Source organism: Sminthopsis crassicaudata, chromosome 3 (genome assembly GCF_048593235.1).
Source record: "Sminthopsis crassicaudata isolate SCR6 chromosome 3, ASM4859323v1, whole genome shotgun sequence".
Taxonomy (NCBI): Eukaryota; Metazoa; Chordata; class Mammalia; order Dasyuromorphia; family Dasyuridae; genus Sminthopsis; species Sminthopsis crassicaudata.
Window position 1 is genome coordinate 66,266,909 of NC_133619.1, and position 27,671 is coordinate 66,294,579.

The 27,671-nt window shown below is 36.0% G+C and overlaps 1 protein-coding gene and 1 long non-coding RNA gene across 2 annotated transcripts in view; one reads left to right on the forward strand and one right to left on the reverse strand.

The window, feature by feature from the left end:
- The window catches only part of XRCC5 (X-ray repair cross complementing 5), a 107,862-nt gene extending 85,929 nt beyond the window's left edge, over positions 1–21,933 (reverse strand). Inside the window, exons 1-7 of the mRNA XM_074298741.1 lie at positions 21,796–21,933; positions 14,134–14,247; positions 13,386–13,569; positions 10,755–10,803; positions 8,405–8,527; positions 4,832–5,023; positions 1,677–1,791 (exon numbers count right to left, since the gene is read on the reverse strand). Coding sequence (XP_074154842.1) covers positions 1,677–1,791; positions 4,832–5,023; positions 8,405–8,527; positions 10,755–10,803; positions 13,386–13,569; positions 14,134–14,247; positions 21,796–21,816 — 798 coding nt within the window. The 5' untranslated portion in view covers positions 21,817–21,933. The remainder of the gene's footprint in view (positions 1–1,676; positions 1,792–4,831; positions 5,024–8,404; positions 8,528–10,754; positions 10,804–13,385; positions 13,570–14,133; positions 14,248–21,795) is intronic.
- Positions 1,701–18,089, forward strand: LOC141560504 (uncharacterized). The gene is made up of 2 exons (XR_012487733.1): positions 1,701–2,649; positions 17,604–18,089. It is a non-coding gene; the product is annotated as an uncharacterized LOC141560504 (long non-coding RNA).
- Positions 21,934–27,671: the final 5,738 nt, after the last annotated feature.

Sequence of the window (27,671 nt, forward strand, 5' to 3'; positions counted from 1 at the left end):
AAACCATTCTACATCCAAGTAATCTCAATTCTATCCCATTTTCTCTCCTATATCCTATCATTACCTTCTATCATTACCATTCTTATTACTCTTTTTCTCCTCTGCCAAAAATATGTCCATGTCTCCCCCATCTTTGAAAAAATTCTCTTTGATCCAACTATCTCCATTATCATTCTTTAATTTTCTTCTCTCACTTTCTAGATCCATCATTCCTATCTTTAAAACAGCACAAATTCTGACTTTTTCTTTTTTCACATTAAATTGTCAGTTATTTAAAAAAAAATAATCTTGAGGGAATAGATGGCAATAGCTTTCTTGCTCTCTTTAAGACAATTACCTGAAGGAAGTGTTTTACCAATGTATTCTCCTACTTTCCAAGAATAAATTTGAAGAAGAAATAGAAGATAAGATCATTTTCATCAGTAAGAATTTAGAGAGAAATAGGAATTAAAAATATATACTTTAAATCAACTAAAATATATACATATCATATTATGTACACATACATATGTATATAGGTTTATATACACCGGTTTCTGCTTTTTGTTAAGAGGTCCCTTTTTCTTTTACTAAGCAATGCAAGAGGGAGATAACCTACTTTTTTCCTCTCATCTGCAGCAAGAAAAAAATAAAAATCCCTGGACCTGCCCATTTGGTTTTGTTAGGTATCACAGTAGATAAAGCCTAGACTTAAAAGTCATGAAGGCTTGGGTTGAAAACATGTCTTAAAATACTGAATACCACCTTTGCGACCCTGGGCAAATCACTCAACCCTCTCAGTCTCAGTTTCTTCATCTGTAAAACAGCAATGACAATGACACCTGCCTCACTGGGTTATTGTGGGATCAAATGAGATAATTGATATAAAGCACAAAGTGATATAAAGCACTTTGAAAACCTTGTGGCACTTTAATATTAGCAATTACTATTATTATTTTTTTTAACTTTTTGTTAAACTTATTCAAGTCCAAAGCACAATGGATCAAAACTCTTCTGAGAACCCAAATTAAAAATTGGTAAGACTTTCTGAAAGTATCATACCAACAAATTTTATTATTTGCATGACTGTAATTACTGCTGCTCCCCACTCCCCTATCCCCACACAAAAGAAAAGGCTCTCCGCTTGAGTTAGAAATATGTCAATTACTCTCCAACATCATTTGCTATTTCTCTCCTTTACAAACTTTACTCACCAGCCTGCTGACCTTCCTGATGTTCCCCAAATGAACCTGGGTTTGGATCAACTTTAATTTTCTTATTTACTTCCCATGTAACAATTACGAGCAAAGTCAGTATACTACCTGGAACCTCAGTTTTTTCATCTGAAAAACAAGGGGTGTGCTGAACTACATGGTCTCTGAATGCTCTCAATCCTGTGACCTTACCAGGTCTAAATTATCTGTACAGATACAGAAAGAATGTAAATTAACTAAAAAAGGACTGAGCATGACACACATTTCACTAGAACCAACCTGAGCCCTTCTTCACTGAGCCTTCTTTACCCACCCTCAGGAGATATTTTTAATGACTAGTTGGATGTCCAAAATGAGGCAGCAAAAGCAGAGTCAGCAAAGGAAGAAATGATTCAATGTGAAAAACCAACTAAGTATCCAAGAATCCTATTGGCGGGGTCGGCGCAGTATCATTTCTTGGAACATTCTATTTCTGTTACTTACTGACTTGTAGGCCACAATCCTGATAGACAGATTAGAGCCAATGGTCAGCTGGCAGGGCCAGGGCATGGGTCTCTTTTCAATTTTCTTAAAGACACTCAGCTGCCTCAGACTCTCACTAAGTAATGGGGGAAAAAAGAGGAAAGACAACGCTGTAATACTTGAAAGCAAGCAAACAAAGTCATTTTACATAGGCTGGGAAAAGTACTTGGATTTCTCGAATGAGTAGCTGTTCTGTTGGTAACACATAGAAGCACAGGAGGAGGGGCAGGAAAACAGCCACCCCTCATTGGGAGAGTGCCAGGAGAGAAGACAGACTGGTTGGGGAGAACCCACTGAATGTCGTGGCTGATCTCCCTCCCTCTTCCCCATCCAGCCCTTTCTTATAATTTTCCTTCATGTTAATGACAACAGTGACATGATGTGGTAGGCTGAAGGGAAGAAAGGCCCCAGAAGACAAATAGGATATATTGTGGGGACATTGTGCTAAATCTCCTTCAACCAATCTTTAGGTAATTAAAGAGATGGACATTGCTTTCTCTCCTCCCTTCCATGAAAGATGTATAACTCTGTGATTCAATTAACTCTTTAAGTCTCTTAAATAAAAGATTTGATCTTTACTGTCTGTTTAAATAAAGGCAGATGGGAGGTGAAGAAGAGCCTATTACTACATATGTAGTCTTGTGGAATAAGACAAGAATATTTCTAATCCTGCCAAGCAAGAGTTAACAAATTATTTACTAAACCATGGAAAAGCAAAAACAAGGGACTATTTGATTCCACCACCAAAAGGAGGGAGTTTCCTGCATTCTACAACAGGGGTCCTGGTCCAGTAAGTTCATGAGACACAGGAGAACCAGTGACAGTCTTTAACTGTGATGCTCTCTCATTAAGGAATGAGACAAGCGAATAAATGGCCAAATACACACAGTGTTAAAACTGAAAACTGATCTCCAAAGAGGTAAAATGATTTAAGGTATTTATCTGGAAAGAGAATGAACAACAAATAAGGAAACGGCTGGCACCAGGATAGCAGCTTCTTAGTCCTGTAAATCAAAGCTTCTTAAACTGTGATTCGAATATGGGGATGGTGAAATTAAGATTTATTACTGGTAAATGTTTGATTTGTATACCTATTTTATATACTTATATGCCCAGGATCATGTAAAAATTTCTCTTGTAAAAAGGGGTTGCAAAAAGCTTAAGACTTTTTGAGAGAATGAGATTCTAGAGGCACATCAGGACTATTTCCTGGGGCTGTCTCTAGGATCAGGAACCTTGAGGATTCACATGTCTATACCATAGCAAATCTGAAACTTCAGGGTGACACTATAATTAAAACTCTTGCAAATATTTTTAAAACTGACATTAGCCTAAATTCCTGATGGGTGGAGCCAAAGGAGGGAGCGAAGAGTATGGATTAACAATCATCGGATTAGCACAGAAGGGTTTAAGTCCAGAATCTCCACTGAGTTTCTTTAGACTAGAGAGAAGTCCCATCCCTCATCAAAAGCCTCTCTTTACATCCCCTTAGGGTGACTTGCATAAAACTGTCCCAAGAAATGTCCTAAGGGCACTGCCAATATTTTCTCAATCTGACTTTCACCTGATATATAAAGTCTTCTTCTTCCTGAAGGTTAGCACCATATGACTCAATATAAATTTATAATTGGGGCAATGTCCTTCCTCGCTGCCACCATACATTTTATATCACTAGGGAGCCAAAACACACCTCAGAAAATAGGAAGCTAAAGCTCAGGGTTAACCGTGCCGAGGGGCCATGATACGTGTCAGTGAAAATGGGCCCTGGATTGTGGCTTTCTACCCAATCCTGTGTATCCATAAGTATTTCTCTAAGTCACTTCCTGTACATTCTGATCAATTTCAACTCAAGCACTGATTAATCAGTCAAGCTAATATAATCAACTCAAAACCAAAATTTCTAATTGTTAGGATACAGAATAAAATAGGTAACTTCTGCCTGTGAGTGGTGTGAAAGAAACTTGTTTATGTGAAAGATTTTAACGGATTTTTTTTGGCTTTATAGTCATTAGGGTAACCTCAGACATATGAGCTGAGTCTTAAAAATCAAAATTTATAAAATCACTGATCAAAAAGTGATGATCTGTCTTTTGAAAAGATTTAGAGCAAACAGATTGTTTATGGAAAGAAGATCTTGAGAATGTCCCATAATGAAAGTCTTTCTACACCTTCACTGACTTAAGAGCTTTGGGGTCGTATTTTGAGGCATTAGAGATATAACATTCTAGTCAAAATTTATAATCTCATCACTGGAATCAAAATATCAAGTTTCTTGAAAGAGCAATATTGGTTTTTTAAAAAAAGAATGTGGGCATGCATTATTATCTGTCCACACAAACTATATCAAAGTTTTCCAATCTGTTATTAATTTATTAACCTGAAGTAAAATGATCAGTTAGAATTTTATCACTTAGGAACTACGTAGTTGATTCTAGTTCATTGAAAGAATCTATTTAGAAATGTTCTTATGCTATTTCACTAGGCAGTGAAATGTTTTTCAGCAAAAGCAGGATTACACTTACCATTAGTTATGTTTCTCTGCAATTATGGGAGGAAAAAAAAGTTACAGGTATAACAAATCTTTTACCTGTCCAAAGAAATCTACAAACTATAAAAGTTTAAAAAAATAAATATTACACAATCAACAAACATTCAAATTACTAACAGAATGGGATTTACCATTTAATCTATAAGGATTATATCAGAAAAGCATATAGATTCTATTATTTGGTACTACTTTCCATATTTATGATCATTTTAGGTTAGCACATCAAAGAGAAGGGACTAAGACAAGCACTAAAGGTAAATAGGAAGGAGAGGGAGACAATACTTTTGTCTCACAGTCTGATTAATTAAAACTATAATACCCACACATCTCCAAACCCCACTAAAACAGATTGTTATTTGGAAACAGAGGATAAAGAAACAGAGGATCTATTCTAGTCATTAAATATTTTCCCATCAATTTAAAAGCATATAGTACCCCTTTAAAAAAAAAATCGGGAATAACACTTCTGGCTCAAATAAAGGCAAAAGAAAAGATCCAATAACAAATGTCAAGTCATGGAGACAAATCCAGATCTTAGATGCTTGCCATCAAGGTCCTGTTCCCTTACCTGAAGGAGTAAATTTCATTTAGACCATCTTCTCCTTCCAGTAACATCATTATATTCTTCACCACACAAACACCTTCTTTCTGTTGCTCAGTGAGTCCTTTTGGTGGGAGAGATGGTTTGTGTCTCTCAGAATGAAAGCTGCTATCATCTGTATCCCCAGACCCATCTTCTCCATCAACTGGAAAAGGAAGACTTAAGGCAAAGAACATTATTAACAATTGTTAAGTACATAAAAACAGGACTCCTGCATAATAAAAGGCTCATTTCTTTTGATAGATGATGCATAACTCTACTTTTGAATAGCAATTTTAATATACATGTATGAATCAAATGAAACATTCATATATTCATCAACCTTTCAATTCAGCTCCAAGAAACTTGACATCCAGCACAGTATTTTTAAGGCATCACTATTCTTATTACTCATGAATAAGAAGCCATTTTAACTAGAAAATAAACTCTTAAAGAATGGGTGGAAACTAATGCAGGAAAAAACAGAATTATGACCACAACAATGTAAACAAAAATAGAAGTCAACAGAACTCTAGTCAAATATCACAGTTAATATTGCTTCTTCTTCTTTTTTTTTTTTTTAAATGGCCAAAAGCTGCAGGGCACAGATACTTTTCTTTTTCAGGAAATTTACTTTGTACAGTTTGCAGAGGGTTGTTTTTGGGAAGTCTGTTGTTTCAAAATTAAATTAAATACCTCTCAAAAGGTTACACTGTGCTTAGACTTGAAATATTAAAAGGAGAGAACAGAGTGAAGAAGAAGCTGGTCTGTCACAAACTCTCCTCCCCCCCAACACCAAACAAGGAAGAACCTCTCCTGAAGCAGCTGAAAGGGATCAAAAAGTCATCTCAGAGTTAGTCTATCCAAAATCCAGTTTATGTTCTCCTTTGTTTTAGTCCAACCAAAGAAATCAATAAATGGGATGTCTCAGATCATAAATCCCCAAATTCTACTCTCTTATATTAGATTTTTTTTAGTAAAAAGGAGAAAGATAATGAATTATGAAAAGAAACAGCTCAGATAACTAGGATTAGAAAAATCGTTCAGCAACTTGTTTCCTCTCCAGCAATTTTCATTTTTGAATTTCACAAAAATCATAGTCAAGTTTGAGGAGAAAGAGAAATAAATAGCAATAAAACATGTTAAAAATATCTAGAAGAGAAAGAAGTTTGGAGACATAAACAAGAAGGGCAATGCTGATACTGCCATATTCAAGGTAATGTGTTTCTTAAAAAAAATAAGTTGTACTTGATACATGCATAATTTTACATAAAGTCCTCTTCTGTCCTTTGCATATGGAAATATTCATTAATGACTACTCACCTTAAATAAAAATAATTTAAATAAAGTTTTAAAGCAAAATAAAATAAACTTCTAAATATGACCATTTGCTTGAGATGATGTAGAGATTTTTAGTCAGTTATAGATTGGATAAGATGGCCTTTGACATGCCTTCCAACTCCCAGGTTCTGTGATACTGATCAAAATTATTGTGAGGAAAGTGCTTCGTAAACTGTAAAGCTCTAAATAAGTATAAACTCTTACTGTCACTCTAACAAAACTAAAGCCCACAATAGTCTTCTCTGTCACTTAAGATATACTACTCAAGTGATAAGCACTTGATAAATGCTTGAATTATATTTTTTCAAAATAAAGATGCCTCTGATAGAAGGTTCAGGCTTCTTAAACCATACAAACCATACAAAAGCACATCAAATCATCAACAGGAAAGAGAAGCCAAGTGGAAACCTTGAAATGATAAGGAGATTTGTATTCAATGAAAAGAAAAATGTCATTTCAACAGCATTTTACTTCTCTGAAGTACATTCTTGAAGTTTTTTCCAACCATTATCTGACAAATCTTTTGGAAGCAACTATCCTCACTATTCTTAAGAAATTTGTAGAGGAGAAACCCTCAGCCATTGAAAAAGCTACTGTACCAAAAAAGGATCCCATTGAGGTTACCAAATCATTAGAGATAGAGAGCACTTCTCCTCTAATACTGCATTACTGTATCCTAATGCAGGATTCTTCAGTAAATTCCCCAAACCCAATCTCCTAGATCTCTTTTCACCAGATAGTTCAGGCACAAATAAGTTATTTAACAGAAGGATTAGGTACTACAAAAGTTTTTTACCAAAGCACTATACTATATAAATATGAGTTTTAGTCATTATAATTATTGTGAGACAAGAGATTATTGATGTCTGGGGGAGAAAACTTCTGCTTTTCTAAGGCAGCAGTTCTCAAAATTTTGTTTCGAGACCCCTTTACACTCTTAAAAATTATTGAGGACTTTTTTTTTATACTCTCAAAAATTATAGCAGACCCCAAAGACCTTTTCTTTTATGTGGGTGCTAGCTACTGGTATTTAGCAAATTATATTTAAATTGATAAAATTTTAAAATATTGATAGTTTAGAATAACAGACGCATTACATATGTTTACATGTAAATAATAAATAACATTTTTATCAAAAAAAAAACAAAACTGATTTTCTAAAACAAAAAAATTTAATGAGAATAAAATTTGCCAATGTCTTTCATGTCTAGCTTAGCAGAAAAGAGATGGATTCTTGTAGCTACTTGTGCATTCAATTTGTTGCAATACATTGTTTGGATTGAAATATATGAAGAAAATCCAACTTCATATAACTATATAGTTGGAAAAGGGAAAAATATTTTAATAGGCAAGTAAGTACATTTTTCTAATATCATGAAAACGATTTTTGCTACCTGGGCTCCATGAAAGGTCTCAGGGACCTCCAGGGATCTAAAGATCACACTTTGAGGACTGCTGCTTTGAGGCATTGTCTGTCTGTCTCTTCAAAATGAGGGGTAATGGGAAGCTTGATGGAGCACTGATAGAGCACTGGTTCTAGCATCAGAGACTTGACACCTATTAGCTGTATGACCCTGTCACACAGCAATAACCCCAATTGCCTCGTTTAAAGTAAATAGTATAACAAAACTGAGATAAAAGAAAATCATTTTCCCCCTTAATTTTCTTGCTAGGTCTTCATTTATTTTTCTAAAACAACAGACAATATAACTATGTTCATAAAAGCAAATCATACAACACATTTTTTATTTTTCTAAACTAATAAATTAATTTTATAACTGGAAACAAAGTTTTAAAAAATATTATAGGTATTACAATTTCCCTTCCAGAACCATCCCATATTCTCCTTTCTTGTTTGTTATTGAAAAAAAATCCTCTACAACCTGTTTTGCCATAGCTCCAACATTTCTTGAAATTTTCTCTCCACAAGGTGATTCTTAAGAAATGTTTCTAAAAGGTAGATAATCTTTCTGTATGACATGCTTACATGAAAAAGAATATGGGCAGAAGATGGTTTCTTGCAAGATCGCTTCTGGCTCTTGGCTTATTCCCAAAAAATTGGTAACTAAGCTATATGCTGTTCCTAATACAGAAACAACAAGGATATATTGGAATGAAAGACTATAGGAAGGCTTCATATTCCTTGGATTTACCATCTTATTCCTAAATCAGGGGACTTCTAGAAGGGCAGGTTTTAACTCATTAGACCTAGGCTCTTACAAGAACTGAAGGGAGATATCAGACCGCTTCAAGTTATTGACGATAACATCCAGTTGGTCTTTGCTGAAAGGGCTACTCAGATCAGTGAACACTTCAATGTGTTTCCTCTCAAACTTCTTTCCACTAGAAGAGAGAAAATTATTATATTAGGAAAATATTATCTGTAATCAGGAATATCATACCACTAAGATACCAAAATAATTCAAAATGAAATTAATATGGTTTTAATAGTTCTAATGTATTTAACAATAATTTTTAAGTGAATCCTCAGTAAAATATCATTTCTGACAACCTAGAGGAAGTTCCTGAATGTCTAAGAAGAGATTATATACCTTAAACATCGTTCTGATTTCCACTAAATGAGAAATATGATCAATGTGACTAACTGAGGTCTCTTTGGCTTCCTCCTCCCTTATCAGCTTCTTTCCAATTTCCGTTCATCCCCAAGAATGTGTCAGAAGGGCAGCTAGGTGGCGCAGTGGATACAGCACCAGCCCTGAAGTCAGGAGGAGAGTTCAAATCTGGCTTCAGACACTTTAACACTTCCTAGCCAAGTAACCCTGGGCAAGTCACTTAGCCCCAATTGCCTCAGAGAGAAAAAAAAATTAAAAGGAAAAAAAGAATATGTCAGAGATGAATCCATTCTGCCACCCTATTTCTAGTACTATCAGATAAAGTTACACAGTATCCAGGTAGGAAAGAGACTCTTTCATTTAATCTTTTTGTGGAAACAAGAGAGGAATGAAAATAAAAAAATTATTAAAATATTACAGGTATTAAATTTTCTCCCCAAAATTTCTCTCTCTCCTTAACTACCCCATATTCTCTTTTTTCATTTAGTTAATTCTACTTTTGAAGTTGTTGTTTTCTTCAGTGGATTTTTTTCCCCCATTTGGCCAACTATTTTTTAAGGAGTTTGTTTTCTTCAAATTTTTTTCCCTTCCTTTTCCAAGTTGTTAACTCTCTCATTCATATCTTTCATTTCTTTTCTCATCTTTTGTTCTACCTCTCTTATTTGCTTTTTAAATCTTTTATTAGCCCTTCCAAGAAGCCTCTTTGGGCTTCAGACTAATTCATATCACTCTGAGATTTCTTCTGTGAACATTTTGTCCTCATCTGAATTGGTATTTGATCTGCCCTGTCCCCATAGTAGCTTTCTATGGTCAAGGTTCTTTTTCTGTTTCTTGCTCATTTTCTTTGCTTTTCTTTTGTTATTTCCCCTCTTTTGTTTTTACTTTTTTACTTTTATGGTTAAGCTCTCCTTCTGGAGTAAAGGAGTGCTGTCCCAAGCTTCCTGTGAAGCTCTGGGCCTTGGTTGTGAGTACAGTGCCCCCTTGTGTTTGCAAGGGTAGCTTGTTTTCCCAGAGTTTGCCTTCTGAGCTGTCCCACTATTGTACTCCTCTACTGAGCCAGAACTGAGGGTCTGAGTCACTGACTCGCTGTGATCAAGACCCTCTTCACCTGCTTTCCGAGAATCTGTCTGACCTGGGCTAAACGCCCTTCTCACTCCCGAGAGACTGACCATTCTTGGAAGTTTTTCCAGTCTATCTTGAGCTGGAGAGAAGCTTCATTCTGTTAGACTCTGTTCCATGGCTTGATTTTATGTGGTTTTCAAGGGAAACAGGGAGAGCTCTAGCAGCTTCCCTATTTCCCCATACTGTCTTTACTTGCTTGTCATTAAAAAAAAAAAATCCCCTAAAATCTGTTTTTCCATGGCTTCAACATTTTTGGAAATTTTCTTTGAGAAGATTCCTGAGAAACATTTCTAAAGACAGATAATGTTTCTGCATGATGTGCTTACATGAAATAAGGAAGAAGGTCTAGATGGTCTCTTGTAAGACTTCTTCTGGTACTTAGCTTATTCCAAATTAGAATTAATTGCAAAAATTAATTCATTTGTCCACAGTGAACATGTGCCATCAAGCTTGAAATCGTCAAGAGATTCCAACCTCTTCATTTTACTGATTAAAAAAACAAGGCCTAGAGTGATCAAGTTGTACAGCCCAGGTCTCCTGTCTCAGACACTGTCTTTCCTCCACAACATTAATACCATCCTCTCAGGTGTGCCTGAATGTTATAATTTACTACAACAGCTTAGTAACCATCATGTGTTAAGCTAGAAGACAATGGTTAAGACAAAAGCTTCATGTTCTAAGGACACTTTCCTTGGCTAACCTTAACTAAACACTGAATACATCTAGGAATGAAAGCATCAATGCAGTTTTGGTGAACATAATTAGGAGCTAACCAGTTAGGCTACTTGGTTAACAAAGAATTAACTGCCATACTGCTGTAAGAGACTAAATATTTGTGGATGGTTTTCCCAACTCTGCTTGGCTATAATACTTACATGGTTTCTTTTTGTATCACATCCATGCACACAACAAGAGCATCGAGGACTAATTTAGTTAAGGGAAAGAGACATTACCAAGCAATTGCTTCAATATGAAAACATACAACTATTTCCCAATAATTTCCCAGTCTGAGTCATATAATTATAGCTTACATTTATAATGTTCTAAGTTTTTAAAAGTTTTTTTTAGATTTATCAATTAATCCCACCCCACAACAATGCTGTGAGGTAGTCCTTTTATTATCCCCATTTTAGAATTGCACAAAATGAGGGGAAAGGCTGAACAGCTTTCTCAGTGTCACAAAGCTATTAAGGAATTGTCCAATGCAACATCTTATTATTTGTGGCCCACTTTGGAAGTGTTACCATTTATAGATCCTCTGGCTTTGAAGTGAATCTTGTTGTTATAGTTAGGATGGGCAGCTTCATTCACAGTATGACAGTTCCAGCTCAATTCATTAAGAGAAAAGTCTTTATCCAAAATTGTAGTGCACCTAAAGTGGAATGACTACACACAATCCAGTTTACCACACTCCTATAGAAAAACAACTGGAAAAGGTTTCAGAAATGGTTGTTAGAAAAGAATAGGGAGGCAGCCATATGAAGATTAGTCTTATTAAAACAAAAAATATAAAACTTAAAAAGCATGCCCCCCCAAAAGGCTAAATATATGGGCAGGTACACATGGACTTCTAAGCCACATCCCAAGACAGTAAAAGAAAGATCCCCTTAAAACTTAGGAGGAGTAAATAGAGGCTAAAAGGTTTCCCCAAAAACATTTATAGATGATTTATTTACAATCTGTTGTTAACAAAATTAGCATTTTGATAATGGTGATAGAATATTAACAGCTAACATTTATATAGCACTTACTATGGGTTAGGAATTGTGCAAAGCACTTCACAAATATTAGCTCATTTGAACCTCATAATCCTGGGAAGTAAATGCTATTTTTATTCCCATTTTATAGAGGAGGAGACTAAGGCTAATAGGGGTAAGTGACTTGCCCAGGGTAATACTGCTACTAAGTGTCTAAAGCAGGATTTGAACTCAGGCTTTTCTGACCAAGGCCCAGCATTCTATCTAGCACACTACCTAGCTGCCCATCTTTTTAGGAAGTAAAGATTATCCTTTTAAAGATATCAACCAATGAACAACTATTTACTAACTACCTATGAGCCTGGCAAGTGCTGGGGATGCACAATCAGGAAGGAAACAATCCCTATTCTGCCTCAAGGAGCTCCCGTTCTATTGAGGGAATGTACAAAATGTCTATTAAAAAGGGCTGGATATGGAGGGGCCAAAACCCCCCACTACTGGGACTGCTTAATCCTGAGAAGAGTGCTGTTTTGGAAAGGATGACTGGATGATCATCCCTTATATCAGCTGTGTATCAGTTGTGTTTTGTACTAGGCCCACTTGCTTCATAGGCTTTCTACTGAGGTCCAATAACAAAATTTCTTTTTCAAAAATCACAGGAAAACTTCGCAGGGTTATGTTATTCTGATGCTAATCCGGGACACTTGACTCTCCAAGTGGATTACTATGGGCACTGTCTGAGTCAAAGAACTTCTCTTTGCTGAGTCCTGCAGATAATACTGTATCAGAAGCCCATGAGCAGGCAGCAGGAGGCCCCACACACAGTTCCCCCTAGTGGCCAGCACTGCCTTCTGGAGCTCTCTGCTTTGGACCTGGGCCTCCACTGCCAGCTAGATACTCCCAGGAAAGAAATTTCCACAATCCTTCTGACTTGGAGTTTAGAAGTTTCCTGGGGGACACTGAAAAGTCACGTGGCTTTCCCAGGGTCAAAAGTGGAGGGAGGGGAGGGGGATGTCCACAGGTGGAACTTGGACTCAGGCCTGCATGATTATGAGGGCACAGAGAAGCAGTTCTTTATCCATTATACAACAATTCCTCTTGCTGAGAGTTTAGAAAACACAAATGTAATTGCGGTTTTGGTAGTGCCAGAACATGTTTTTATAACATGACTAGTCAATGACCCATCAAAGTTACTCTTTACTAGAATAAGGACTTGAGAGAGATCTAACAGAAGATCCTTTTCTCTCCCTTGGGTCTTCTACTGCCTTGGTCCTCCCCCCACCTCTTGACCTCACAACCTACGTACGTTAGTATGTATTATTAATACAATGTAGAATTGGATATATAGAACCAGAGGAGAACTTCAGTTTCCAATTCAAAAGTCCTCACTTTGAGGAAACTAAGACCTGGAAAGGCTAGAGTTCTTCATGGCATCAGATAAAGATCTTTGAAGTTGGGGGACCTGAGTTCAAATGCCCTTCTGCGAGACACCTGACATTTCTGGCATTTAAAGCTCCTCCACTATAAAAAGAGAGGGTGGGCCTGGAGGACCCCCAGGGTTCCTTCCCATTCTGCTTTCTGCTTCTAAGTGCCAGGATTTGCATGCAGTGATCCAATACTGGAATGTGCCCTGGTCCTCCTATGACTCCCAACTGAGCTCTTTCCTTTGGGTTCTCATCATCCCCAGCACTATTCTCAAACCCAAAGCCCTTTCACATTGAGTCACAACTCCACAGCCATTACCTCACTGCCCAGCTTTCCACCCCTGCAGATTAAAGCAAAGTCCTGCTGTGGGCTAAAAAAGGATACAGTCAGCTTGTCTGGTGCCTGGCTGAACTGAGTTCTGAATGTCTTCCAGCAATTCAAAATCAGGTAGCATTAGGTGTCTGTGTACAGTGATATTCTGATACTGATCCCCAGTGGCAAGGTCATTCTTAGTGGCGTCCGTACCAAAAAGAACTAAAGCAACTTCATCTTTGGCCTCAGCAAACACCTGGAAAAAAAATTAAGGCACTAAACTACACACAAGAGTTTTAAAATGCTGTTTTATTTTATTAAACCTAATTTTTAAAGGGGGGATGTCAAAGGGATCAGTAACCTGTCCCTTCAGACCTCTGCTGGCTGAAGAGCATTAGGCTAGATGACAATATCTTTATTCCACTGAGAATTTAAGTTATTGTCAGCCCCAACCTAAACATTAGCACAAGTCTAAGAAAAAGCACTGAATGTTTTTCATTTTACCCTAACCTTCTATTTCTCACTATACGCTAATACTGAGAGGTGATATGAAAATAAAACAAAAACATTACCAGAACCAAAAAATTTCCCCCATCTACTTAATCACTAAAGTTATTCTACTTGAATGTCAAAAGATTACTGCCTCAGGCCTGTTATGAGGCTCATGCAAGATAATTTATTTAGAAATCACTTTAAGAAAGTTTAAATAGACTTAGCCTTCTCCATAATTAACATCTTAACAAAGTTTCTTTCAAAGTTATATCTGTTTATTTGGTATTTTAAATAGATGCACCAGCGTATAAAACAATGTTATAGTTACCTGCCGCTGCAAAAACATGGTCATCACCTTCTTAGCTTGTTCAAACGAAGACTCCTCACCAGGAAATGAGTGCATCATGTTAAAGCTCACATCTAGGCACAGCACTACAGCTGCCTATGGAAAAATTCCAAAATGCATTAGAAAATGCCCAACTGGGGGCAGCTAGGTAGGGCAGTGGATCAAGCACCAGCCCTGAAGTCAGGAGGAGTGAGTTCAAATCTGGTCTCAGACACTTAACATTTCCTAGCTGTGTGACCCTGGGCAAGTCACTTAACCCTCAGAAGAAGAAGAGAAGAGAAGAGAAGAGAAGAGAAGAGAAGAGAAGAGAAGAGAAGAGAAGAGAAGAGAAGAGAAGAGAAGAGAAGAGAAGAGAAGAGAAGAGAAGAGAAGAGAAGATGTCCAGTTGCATGCACCTAAGCCTATTAGAAGAAATCTTATTACTTATTTCACTTGGAAAAGCTGTAATGACATTTGTAAACACAAAGAACATAAAGACAACACAAACTCTTAATATCTTTATCAGAGGAGCCAAAATAATCCTGATCCTTTCAGGAATCTATCTAAAAAGTCATCTTTTTTAAACTTCTAAAACTTTAGAATTTGAAGACCTAAGATTTCAATGATATGGGTAATTTCTCCACCAATAAAAAATCACAAACCCTGTACACCTCAGTAGATAGTTAGAAGAGTTGCTGTGCTCCCCCTCCCCCAAATTATTATCTATTGGTCAGCCTCACAAAAAAAAATGTCTACAAATTTAGCAAAATTTGGAAATTGGAAATTTCAACAATGGAAAAACCACTGTTGCAAAGAAAGGGTAGAGAACATAGCTAATTCTATACCAATGTGTGTATTCAATTCTCTTTTGTTCATTCTCATTGAGACAAGTATATCCCTTCCTGTATATCTATAACTGTTCTCACACACTTCAATTTAGAGAAACAGTAAATTTCACCCTTTTTTCCTCTTCTACATTACCACAACTTCTTCTTTGCAGTCTTCAGACTCCTAGAACAGAATCAATCTATTACCCAAGAACCATGTTTTCTTATTTGAATCTCTCACTATAGATATCAAGATTCTGAAGATCTAGGTTTCCTCTCCCCTTACTGTTGGCACATCATCATATACTATCTTCCAAATGCCAAAATAAATTTGCTATTTAGAATTCTCATTTCTTGTTTACATTAAAAGTTCTTATTCAGCTCTGGTCTTTAATCACAAATGCTTTTAAAATTCTTCTATTCTATTAAAGGTCTTATTTTTTTCTCCCTATAGGATTGTATTCAGCATTCAGGATAAGTTATTTTTGACTGTAAGTCTATCTTTTGCTATTTGAAATACTGTATTTGAAGATAATGTTTATAATAGATGCTGCCAAATTTTGTATGTGGTTCCTTGGTATTTGAACTGCTTCTTTGCGGATGCAGGAAGTACTTTTTCTTTGATATGGCCAACTCTGGATTTTGACCATGACATTTCTGAAACTTTTCCATTATAAATATTTTTCATGAGAGATCTGGGCAGTCTTCATTGTTTCCTGAAATATAATTATCCAGACTTCTTTTAAAAAAATTAAAGTTTTCAGGGAATCTAATAATTCTTAACTTTTGTCTCCTTAGTATGTTTTCTAAGTCACTTATTGGTACCAGATATTTTCTTGATCTTTTCCTTTCAATCATTGATTTTATTCTAATATTTCTTGTGTCACAGAGTCCTTGATTTCTGTCTGATTTAGTTTTAGGTTCTCTCTTAAGTTTTGCTACTTGTTCTTCTAACCTATTTATGCTTCTTCAGAGATTGTGTATGTGTGTGATTTCTTGCTTCCAAGTATTTATGTAAACCTTTTAGAAATCCCATTCCTGCTTGTAGTTGTTACAATTACTTATTCCTTTTTTTTGAGAGTATCTCTAGAAATAGTTACATTTTTTAAGATAGTTCAGTGTTTTCCTTGATTTACTCATCACTCTCACTTTGGTTCAATTAGGAATTGTGCCAGGTCTAGGTGCTGAAGAGATTTTTCCTTGATCTCAAGCTGACTCACTTGGGTGCCTGTGCTGACCTCCTCCTCCCAGGGTGAGCACACCCCCACAAATTGCTGAGGTTCAGAATGCACAACTTTGGGGCTTGCTCTGACACTTCAGAATATTAGGGACCTCCAAACTGTTAGGCCTAGGCTGGCCTGTTCTTAGCACTGTGCCACTATATTAGTTGCTATCTGTTGCTACTCCCCGGGGGTTCCAAGAATCTCATGCTGGGGCTTTCTTGGGGTCCTCTGTCTTTAATGTCAACTATACAGAGTCTTACAAGTTTACATGTGCTGGGCTCATCCAGAGTTGCAATAGCATAAGTTTTTCTATTACTGTCAGGCTTCTAGATGACCTTTTGTACAGTTTTAGAATAGAAGAAATAATTTCTTGTAATTTTTCATTGGATTTCCTCATGTTAAGGTAACTATCTTGGCTAGAAGTCTATTAGGTATTTGTAAAAAACAAAACAAAACAAAAAAACTGTAAATAATTTGTGGTGGTGTGGTTTCATTTATTTATTTATTTATTTGTGGATATGATCATGTTTGTCAGTATTCATCAAATGCAGAATAACAAAAAATTAAGATTTTCTTAAAAGAAATGCTTTTAAAAGGCACAGTGAACTCGCTGGTCAATTTAAGATTTTTTTAAAAACACATGCACAGAAAGTAATGGAGGACATGGCCACTTCCTATTAAAAAAGAAAGAAAGAAAAACAAAAGATCAAAATGAGATAGATGTCTTATTAGTAATGTTAATGACAAAGTTTCTTAAGGAAAAGAAAAGAACCAAAAGTAGAGGAATTTTAGATAGAATAGATGGTACAATAATAATGGTTGTCATTCAAAACTACCTAACTCTTATGCTTCTGCATTTTCTGTGAGGTAACCCATTCTATAGCTTTGAAAGGAATAATAAATGGAAACTGTACCTATGATTTATGTGGCACAGAGAGCTCCCATTTAAGAAAACAACTTCTAATTCATATCAGCAGCTTCTACCCAACTTAGTCTCAGGAAGTTGCCTAGTACATGGGGAGGTAACTTACTCAGGATCACAAAACAAGTATAAAAGACAGAATTTGAACCTAATTCCCCTTAAGGCCAACTCTTTTTGTAAGGCTACAGAAGAGCAAAAGGTACCCTTGGGGTACCTTAGGAAGGAGGGGAAGAAGTTTCATCTAGAAATTACAAGCCAGTGAGTTTGACTTTGATCCTGGCAAAATTCTAGAAATTACTGTTAAATTAATAGGGTGAATATCTAGAAGTGATGATCCAAAGAAGGTTACTTCAAAAACATATAGCATGCCAGACTAATCTATTTTTTTTTTCCTTTCAGAGTTGTTAGCCCAGGAGATCAAGAAAAAAGTATATATGTATTTTTCAAAAAAAGTTTTACTGATTTATTTTATTTTCCTACTAATTTTTTTTTTTTTTCTAGATAGCCTCTTGGAATCTCCTTGATGGCATAAGGGACTTCTTCTGCCAGCAAATTCACACTCTACAATCTCCCTGGCTCAAGAACATATTAAAGAAACATACAGGCAACAAAAGTGCTCTAACCTTTTCAAGTAAGGAGGGCACCATCATAGTCCTCCCATGAAATAATATGCCTGTTATAATATGGCAAGACCAGAACTTCTTATCATTGAGGGAAGCACCACCTCTCAGTCTCATCTATTTCAAAATACCTACCACTCGAAGATAGAAACAGGGGTCAAACATTAAATGGATGAAGAAGAGTTAATAATGGCAAAATCAGAACTCAAATATGCTGTGGGAAGCAAAAATATCTTTTTAAAAAACTCTTATCTTTACTTCCATTCCTCTCTACCATCTGGAAAAGACTATCAAGTTCATGGAATCTACAAACTAACAAAACTTTTGGAAATAAAACACATTTTCAGTGCTTTCTTCTTTTATTTTACAAGTAACAAGTATTTTTTTAAAAAAATTTATTTTTTATCCTCCCTCTTCCCACTACTATTTCCATTAAGCAAATGTAAAAAATACAACACCCAAGTATTTCATAATACATATCTATGTATTCAGGCAACTCCTACATTAGATACATGAAAAAAACTTATATCTTATTTTGCATTTTAAGTTCATCATCTCTCAGTCAGGAAACAGGAAATGTTTCACTATTTCCCTTTCCCCAGTTTAACTGTCTGGAATTACTACACTCCATTGCCAGTCCTTTGTCACTGGGGCCTACCTTTAATCTTTCTAATAAATTTGTTTTAGATTAATACATACATACATACATACATACATACATACATACATACACACACACACATATAGGCATATGGATACACATCAACTCTGCAGGTGACACAAAGCTGGGAAGGATCACATAATGGCCAACAGCATCAAGATAAGTAGTAACCTTGCTATATAGTCTGCCCTGTTCAGATCAAATCACATCTAAAAGAATGTATTCAATTCTTGGTGCTATATTTTAAAAAAGAACACTAACCAACCAAATGGCAGAGAAATCTAGTCACATAAGGAAATGGAAAATAAAACAATTGTTATCAAATATATGAAGAATTATTTAGTTAGAAAGGGGATTATTTTAGGTTATACAGTATAGTTCCTGAGGACAACACAGTAATAAAAGAATGTTAAAACTGAAAGCACAGCATCTAAATCAATTGAAGATTTGGAGTCAAGGCCTTAATTTCATGGACCTCGTCTTCATTGAATAATGAGAGTGTTATATAATAAGTAACTTCTACAGAACCTTACAGTTCTAAACTATGGTTCTAGAAATGGTCTCATTTTAAAGATATGAAATGGATATTTCTAAGGGCAGAAATGATGTGCCTCTTTTTCTACACTATAATGGTACACAGATTCTGGTAATTTCTTTGCTAATTCATCATTCATGTTTCAATCCCTCTATATGATTACTCTATACTGTTTTGTTTTTTTCTCTTTATTCTCTTTCTTTTGGACTCCATTTGCTCCCAAGACTTCAATTTACATAAATATCTTCCAAACACACAATCAAGTCTGTAATGTAAATGAAATATAAATTCTAAAAGGTAGTTTATTCCAGAAGTTTCATCAATATTAAAAAAAAACAAAAAACTGCTAATCAATAGATCTACTTTCTTCAACTATTTTCTTCAAAACAGCAGGATTTTTGCTTGTGTCCATCTGCCTGCCATCTTTCTAGTAATTTTAACATTTTGGAATTGAACTTAATTTTTAAAGTGATCAAAATTACCCAGGCCTGAAGTTTCACATATGTCAACTTTATCTTCTCTCCTTAAAATAAACTTGAAACTTTAAATGCATGACTACCCTACTCATAGAAAGGTGTTTTTTAATTGTAATCTTACATCCATATAGCTAAAAGATGCTCCATTTCCATCCCTATGACATTTTTATTCTTTGAAGCTATCTATAAACAACAAGCTGTTAGTACACACACTCTATTTATCTGTAGAGATATCTAACTATAAAATCTCTCAATTTCCATGGGTTTAATTACTGTGTCTGTACAAATTTGATTTTCAAATCAACACATCCAGTCCTTAATAAAAGTACTTGAGTACCAATTCTTCATCATTTACTGGACATCGTACATCATTTTCTTAAAGGAAACAGTTTTTTCTCCTGCCTACTATTTCTCCAAACCTCCCAATTTCTGTCAAGGGCACAATCATCTTCCGAGTCACCCAAGTTCTAAACCTATCATCCTCAACTCTTCTCCCTCTCTCCCTACTCATTTCCAATTAGTTGATAAATCTTGTCACATCCCTATCTCTAGCATCTGTCCTCCATTCTCCAATTCCATTACTACAATGGATCCTTATTACCTGACTGATCTGTTGTGAGAAACAGCCACAAATTTTAAGAGCCAAAAGAGATATTTAATAACATTTCTATCAGCAAAAAAAAGTTTTGAGCATGCACTTTTATATGTATACAAAGACTACTGTGCTAATAATTTTGTACATTATAAAACTTAAATAAAAATAGAGATAAAATACTATAACACATTTAACATGTATGGGATTGCCTGTCATCTAGGGGAGGGGGTGGAGGGAAGGGGGAAAATTCAGAACAAAAGTGAGTGCAAGGGATAATGTTGTAAAAGTATTACCCATGTATATGTAATGTCAAAAAAATTATAATTATAAAATTAATTTAAAATTTAAAAAAAATAGACATCAAAAAGGATAAAGATGAAATATATGATCCTACAGTTAAGGGGAAACCACTAGAGTTTATTAAAGGAGTGACATGGTCAGAAACACACTTTAGGAAAATGCTGCTTATAGTGGACATAGTCTTATATTCCTTATTTAAAAAAAAAATTAAAAAGTAGGTTTTAATTTTTTTCCTATCTGATTTTTGCTATGGAGTAATAGGCTTTCTGACACCAATTCCCAATACCATTAATCAACCAGCATTTTATTAAAAGTGCTTGCTCTGTACCAAAGAAAAAGTAAAAAGATCTTGCTCTCGAGAAGCTCACATTCTAATGTAGAAAACATATAAATAACTAGGTACATTTAAAATATACTTAAAGCACATGAAATAATAGACAGCTAATTGTGAATCAAAAAATATTAGAGAAAAAAATATTGGGCAAAATCAGTGAACTCCATGAATTAAGAGCACAAAGGGATCATCTTCTGGGAGGTTCTAAGGCTAAGGTCTGTGATCTTTTTATTTTAATAATTTACATTTCAATATAATCATAGATTTCAATTATATGTCAATATAATCATATTTCGATCATATTCCAATAGAATATAATTGTCACGTTCCAATATAATCATATTCCAATAGAATTTCAAGTTATATTAAAAAAATTCAAGTTATATGTCAATAACATTTCAATTGAATATATTTCAATAGAATTTCAAGTTATATTAAAAAAACTTAAGTCATATGTCAATAACATTTCAATTGAATATATTTCAATAGGATTTCAAGTTATATTAAAAAAATTTAAGTCATGTGTCAATAACATTTCAATTGAATATATTTCAATAGAATTTCAATAGTTATATTTCAATATAATAATACTACAGGAGAATATACGTCAACATATTTCAGTTCTATTTCAATATCAATAATTTTAATATTATCACATTTCAATTCTATTTCAATATATTTCCATGTAATACATTTCAACATAATGAGTTTCGTTTTCATTTTATGCATTTAAACACATTCGGTGGATCGTCTGCCCTTTGACCCCTTTATAACTCACACTAGCAGAGCGATTTGGTCTACCGGTCAGAGAGGAAGCTCCCTGAGGGCAGGCAGCCTCTTGGGCGTACAGAGCCGCGTACAGCACGTAGCAGGCTCTTTATAAACGCTTGCTGGGTCAATGAATGGGCGGGAAGGGGGCCTAGACACAAAGAGGCCCGCTCCGGTCCGACCCCGTAGAAAGGTGGGGATTCCCCCACGAGCCTTTCTCTCCCCCGCCCCTCACCCCCAGTCCAGCGCCTGGGACAGTGCTCGGGGGGCCGCTGAACAGACGCATCCGGAGCCCGGGCACTGAGAAACGTCCCGACCCTCCCGGCCTCCCCCTGTTCGCGGCGGCGGCATCCCCAAGGAAGCGTCGGGGCCAAGGGTTTCTCCCTTCCCTGAACTCGCTCTACCTTATTCCCTGACCACGCCATCTTGCCGCCCCGCGCGAGGCTCTCCTGTCTGACTTCCGAGCGGGAATCGAAACTACAACAACTTCAGTTCCGGAGAAGCACCCGGATCTAGAAGTGGGGGCGAGAAAGGAGGGGAGGCTTAGGGCGCAGGCGCAGCGTTCCAGTGAGAACCGGAAACCGATACAGAATCCAGTGCGAACCGGAAACCGATACAGAATCCAGTGCCTGAGGAAAAGAAGCGCGAGACCGTTGCGCATGCGCATTGGGCTTTGTCCATCCTCCCCGTCTCCCCCCTTCTCCTCCCCAGTTGGCCGTGGAGCTAGTTGCGATTTCGTTCTTCTAGTTCATTTTTTTCACAAAGAGCACCAGGAAAACAGTCAATATAGATTCCTTTTAAACTCTAATTCGCGACGCAACAGTTATTTTTAGAAGATTACAGAAAACGCTAGAAGCAGCCTTAGAAAACAGAATATTTGACTGGAGTAGACTATTGGAGCTAAAAGGGACTTTGGGACGCAGACTTGTACTATATAGAAAGAAAGAGCTGGAAGCAGATTTATAGGAGCTAGTATGCATTGTGAGAATATGCAAGATGGAGGCAGCTTAAAAAAAAACAGACTCGGAGCTAAAGGGACCTTGAAACATTATTTTTATAGAATGTAAGAGCTGGCAGCAGACTGAGAAAATAGGCCATAGGACTTGAGAATATAGATAGGCTATAGGGTGTAAAAACCAAAAGCGTCCTTCCAAGAAAACATTAAACTGTCAGAGCTAAAAACAGCCTTCAGACACAAATTGTGAGCGTTTAGAAGGTAGGAGCTGGAAGCAATCTTAGAAAACGGAATATAGCGTGGGAAAGGCGCTCTTAGAAGTGGAAGCCCCTTCAGAGCACAATTGGTTTAAATGTTAGAACTAGAAAGACCTTAAAATTTAGGTAGGTAGAATACAGAAGGTCAAGGAATTCTAGAATATAGAATTTTAAAAGGTAAGATGCTGGGACAGAATGTTCGAGCTGGAGTCAGTTCTATTAGGACAGAATATTAGGCCTCGAAGCATTCTTAGAAGGTAGAACATTAGAATGTGAAAAATAAAAGCTTGAAACAGGCTTGGAACATAGGCTATTGGAACATAAAATAGAATGCAAGAGGAGATTCTGATGAACTGGAAGCATTATTTAAATGTAGAAGGACCTCAGAATATGGGCCTTAATATCAGTATGAACTGGGACAGATAATGCAAATGGGTAAGTTGGGCCTAGAGTTGAATAAGAAGAGAGTAGACTATATGGAATTTAGAAAATGGAAAGTTCGGGGCAGCTAGGGGGCGCAGTGGATGGAGCACCAGCCCTGAATTCAGGAGGACCCGAGTTCAAATCTGGTCTCAGACACTTAACACTTCCTAGCTGTGTGACCCTGGGCAAGTCACTTAACCCCAGCCTCAGGGGGAAAAAAAGAAAGAAAAAAGAAAATGGAAAGTTCTTAGAGATCATTATTTATTTTTTTTTTTTTAGTGTCTATGGCTAGATTTATTTTTTTTAAATTTTTTTATTATATATATATATATATTTTATAATATTATCCCTTGTATTCATTTTTCCAAATTACCCCCCCTCCCTTATTCCCTCCCCCCGACGACAGGCAATCCCATACATTTTACATGTGTTACAATATAGTCTAGGTACAATACATGTGTGTGAATATCATTTTCTTGTTGCACAATAAACATTAGAATCCGAAGGTACATGCAACCTGGGCAGACAGATATTAGTGCTAACAATTTACATTCCCCTCCCAGTGTTTCTTCTCTGGGTGTAGCTACCTCTGTCCATCATTGATCAACTGGAAGTGACTTGGCTCTTCTTTATGTTGAAGATTTCCACTTCCATCATAATACATCCTCATACAGTATTGTTGTTGAAGTGTACAGTGATCTTCTGGTTCTATTCATTTCACTCAGCATCAGTTGATTTAAGTCTCTCCAGGCCTCTCTATATTCCTCCTGCTGGTCATTTCTTACAGAGCAATAATATTCCATAACCTTCATATACCACAATTTACCCAACCATTCTCCAACTGATGGACATCCATTCATCTTCCAGTTTCTAGCTACAACAAAAAGAGCTGCCACAAACATTCTGGCACATATATGTCTCTTTCCGCTCTTTAGTATTTCTTTGGGATATAATCCCAGTAGTAGCACTGCTGGATCAAAGGGTATGCACAGTTTGATAACTTTTTGGGCATAATTCCAGATTGCTCTCCAGAATGGCTGGATTCTTTCACAACTCCACCAGCAATGTATTAGTGTCCCAATTTCCCCACATCCCCTCCAACATTTGTCATTATTTGTTCCTGTCATCTTAGCCAATCTGACAGGTGTGTAGTGGTATGTCAGAGTGGTCTTAATTTGCATTTCTCTGATCAGTAGTGATTTGGAACACTCTTTCATGTGAGTGGAAATAGTTTCAATTTCTTCATCTGAGAATTGTCTGTTCATATCCTTTGTCCATTTATCAATTGGAGAATGGTTTGATTTCTTATTCAAATTAGGGTCAGTTCTCTATATATTTTGGAAATGAGACCTTTGTCAGAACCTTTAACTTTAAAAATATTTTCCCAATTTGTTACTTCCCTTCTAATCTTGTTTGCATTAGTATTGTTTGTACAGAAACTTTTTAGTTTGATGTAATCAAAATCTTCTATTTTGTGATCAATAATGATCTTAGAGATCATTATTGATCACAAAGTAGAAAACTTCGATTATATCAAATTGAAAAGTTTTTGTACAAACAAAACTAATGCAGACAAGATTAGAAAGAAATCAATAAACTGGGAAAGCATTTTTACAGTCAAAGGTTCCAATAAAGGCCTCATTTCCAAAATATACAGAGAATGGACTCTAATTTATAAGAAATCTAGCCATTCTCCAATTGATAAATGGTCAAAGGATATGAACAGACAATTCTCAGAGGAAGAAATTGAAACTATTTCTAGCCATATGAAAAAATGCTCCAAGTCATTATTAATCAGAGAAAGGCAAATTAAGACAACTCTGAGATATCACTACACACCTGTCAGATTGGCTAGAATGACAGGGAAAGATAATGGTGAATGTTGGAGGGACTGTGGGAAAACTGGGACACTGATGCATTGTTGGTGGAGCTGTGAACACATCCAGCCATTCTGGAGAGTGATTTGGAACTATGCCCAAAAAGTTATCAAACTGTGCATATCTTTTTTTTTTTAATTTTATTTATAAATTTTTTGACAGTACATATGCATGAGTAATTTTTAAAATAATATTATCCCTTGTATTCATTTTTCCAAATTATCCCCTCCCTCCCTCCACTCCCTCCCCCTGATGACAGGCAATCCCATACATTTTACATGTGTTACAATATAACCTAGATACAATATATGTGTGTAAATACCATTTTCTTTTGCACATTAATTATTAGATTCCGAAGGTATAAGTAACCTGGGTAGATAGACAGTAGTGCTAACAATTTACATTCACTTCCCAGTGTTCCTTCTCTGGGTATAGTTTTTTTTTTTTTTTTTAATTTTTTTTAATTTTATAATTATAACATTTTTTGACAGTACATATGCATGGGTAATTTTTTACAACATTATCCCTTGCACTTACTTCTATTCAGATTTTTTCTCTCCCTCCCCCAACCCCCTCCCCCAGATGGCAAGCAGTCTTATATATGTTAAATATATTACAGTATAATTTAGATACAATATATGTGTGTAGAACCGAATTTTTTTGTTGCACAGGAAGAATTGGATTCAGAAGGTAAAAATAACAATTTACATTCACTTCCCAGTGTTCCTTCTCTGGGTATAGTTATTTCTGTCCATCATTGATCAGCTGGAAGTGAGTTGGATCTTCTTTATGTTGAAGATTTCCACTTCCATCAGAATACATCCTCATACAGTATTGTTGTTGAAGTGTACAGCGATCTTCTGGTTCTATTCATTTCACTCAGCATCAGTTGATTTAAGTCTCTCCAGGCCTCTCTATATTCCTCCTGCTGGTCATTTCTTACAGAGCAATAATATTCCATAATATTCATATACCATAATTTACCCAACCATTCTCCAATTGATGGACATCCATTCAACTTCCAGTTTCTAGCTACAACAAAAAGAGCTGCCACAAACATTTTGGCACATATATGTCTCTTTCCGCTCTTTAGTATTTCTTTGGGATATAAGCCCAATAGCAGCAATGCTGGATCAAAGGGTATGCACAGTTTGATAACTTTTTGGGCATAGTTCCAAATTGCTCTCCAGAATGGCTGGATTCTTTCACAGCTCCACCAACAATGCATCAGTGTCCCAGTTTTCCCACATCCCCTCCCACATTCATCATTATTTGTTCCTGTCATCTTAGCCAATCTGACAGGTGTGTAATGATATCTCAGAGTTGTCTTAATTTGCTGCGCATATCTTTTGATCCAGCTTCTGGGCTTATATCCCAAAGAGATCTTAAAGAAGGGAAAGGGACCTGTATGTGCAAGAATGTTTGTGGCAGCCCTCTTTGTAGTGGCCAGAAACTGGAAACTGAGTGGATGCCCATCAATTGGAGAATGGTTGGGTAAATTGTGGTATATGAATGTTATGGAATATTATTGTTCTGTAAGAAACGGCCAACAGGATGATTTCAGAGAGGTCTGGAGAGACTTACAGGAACTGATGCTGAGTGAAATGAGCAGGACCAGGAGATCATTATACACAGCAACAAGACTATATGATGATCAATTCTGACGGACACAGCCCTCTTCAACAATGAGATGAACCAAATCAGTTCCAATAGAGCAGTAATGAACTCAACCAGCTACACCCAGTGAAAGAACTCTGGGAGATGACTATGAACCACTACATAGAATTCCCAATCCCTCTATTTTTGTCCACCTGCATTTTGGATTTCCTTCACAAGCTAATTGTACACTATTTCAAAGTCCGATTTTTTGTACAGCAAAATAACTGGACATACATACATATACTGTATTTAATTTATACTTTAACATATTTAACATGTATTGGTCAACCTGCCATCTAGGGGGAAGGTGGGGAAAGGTTGGAACAAAAGGTTTGGCAATTGCCAATGTTGAAAAATTACCCATCCATATATCTGGTAAATAAAAAGCTATAAATAATAATAATAATAATAGTAATAATAAAACAGGATTAAGTGACCCAGGTTCACCCAGCTATTAAAATATCTGAAGAACATTTGAATTCAGGAAAATGAGTTTTCCTAAATTAATTCTGGGCACTCTGGCACCACCTAGCTGCTCCTGGGAAATAGATACTTCTATTATATCCATTTTACTAAGATGTTTCAAAAGTATCCCATAAAGAGTAGCCCAGGTACTACAGTGGAAGATCATTGGGCTTGGAGAAAGAAGAACCTGAGGTCAAATCGAGCCTCAGATTCTTACTATCTGGTGACTGGGAAAGTCACTTATTCTTGATTACCTCAAAAAAAAAAGTATACTATGTCTTTACATCTATTTAACTTACAAAAAGAAAGAAAGAAAGAAAGAAAGAAAGAAAGAAAGAAAGAAAGAAAGAAAGAAAGAAAGAAAGAAAGAAAGAAAGAAAGAAAGAAAGAAAGAAAGAAAGAAAGAAAGAAAGAAAGAAAGAAAGAAAGAAAGAAAGAAAGAAAGAAAGAAAGAAAGAAAGAAAGAAAGAAAGAAAGAAAGAAAGAAAGAAAGAAAGAAAGAAAGAAAGAAAGAAAGAAAGAAAGAAAGAAAGAAAGAAAGAAAGAAAGAAAGAAAGAAAGAAAGAAAGAAAAGAAAGTTGGTCCAATACAAAAATTTGTGATAAAAGCACCCCAATTACCATGCAATAGCATATCCTTGTTTC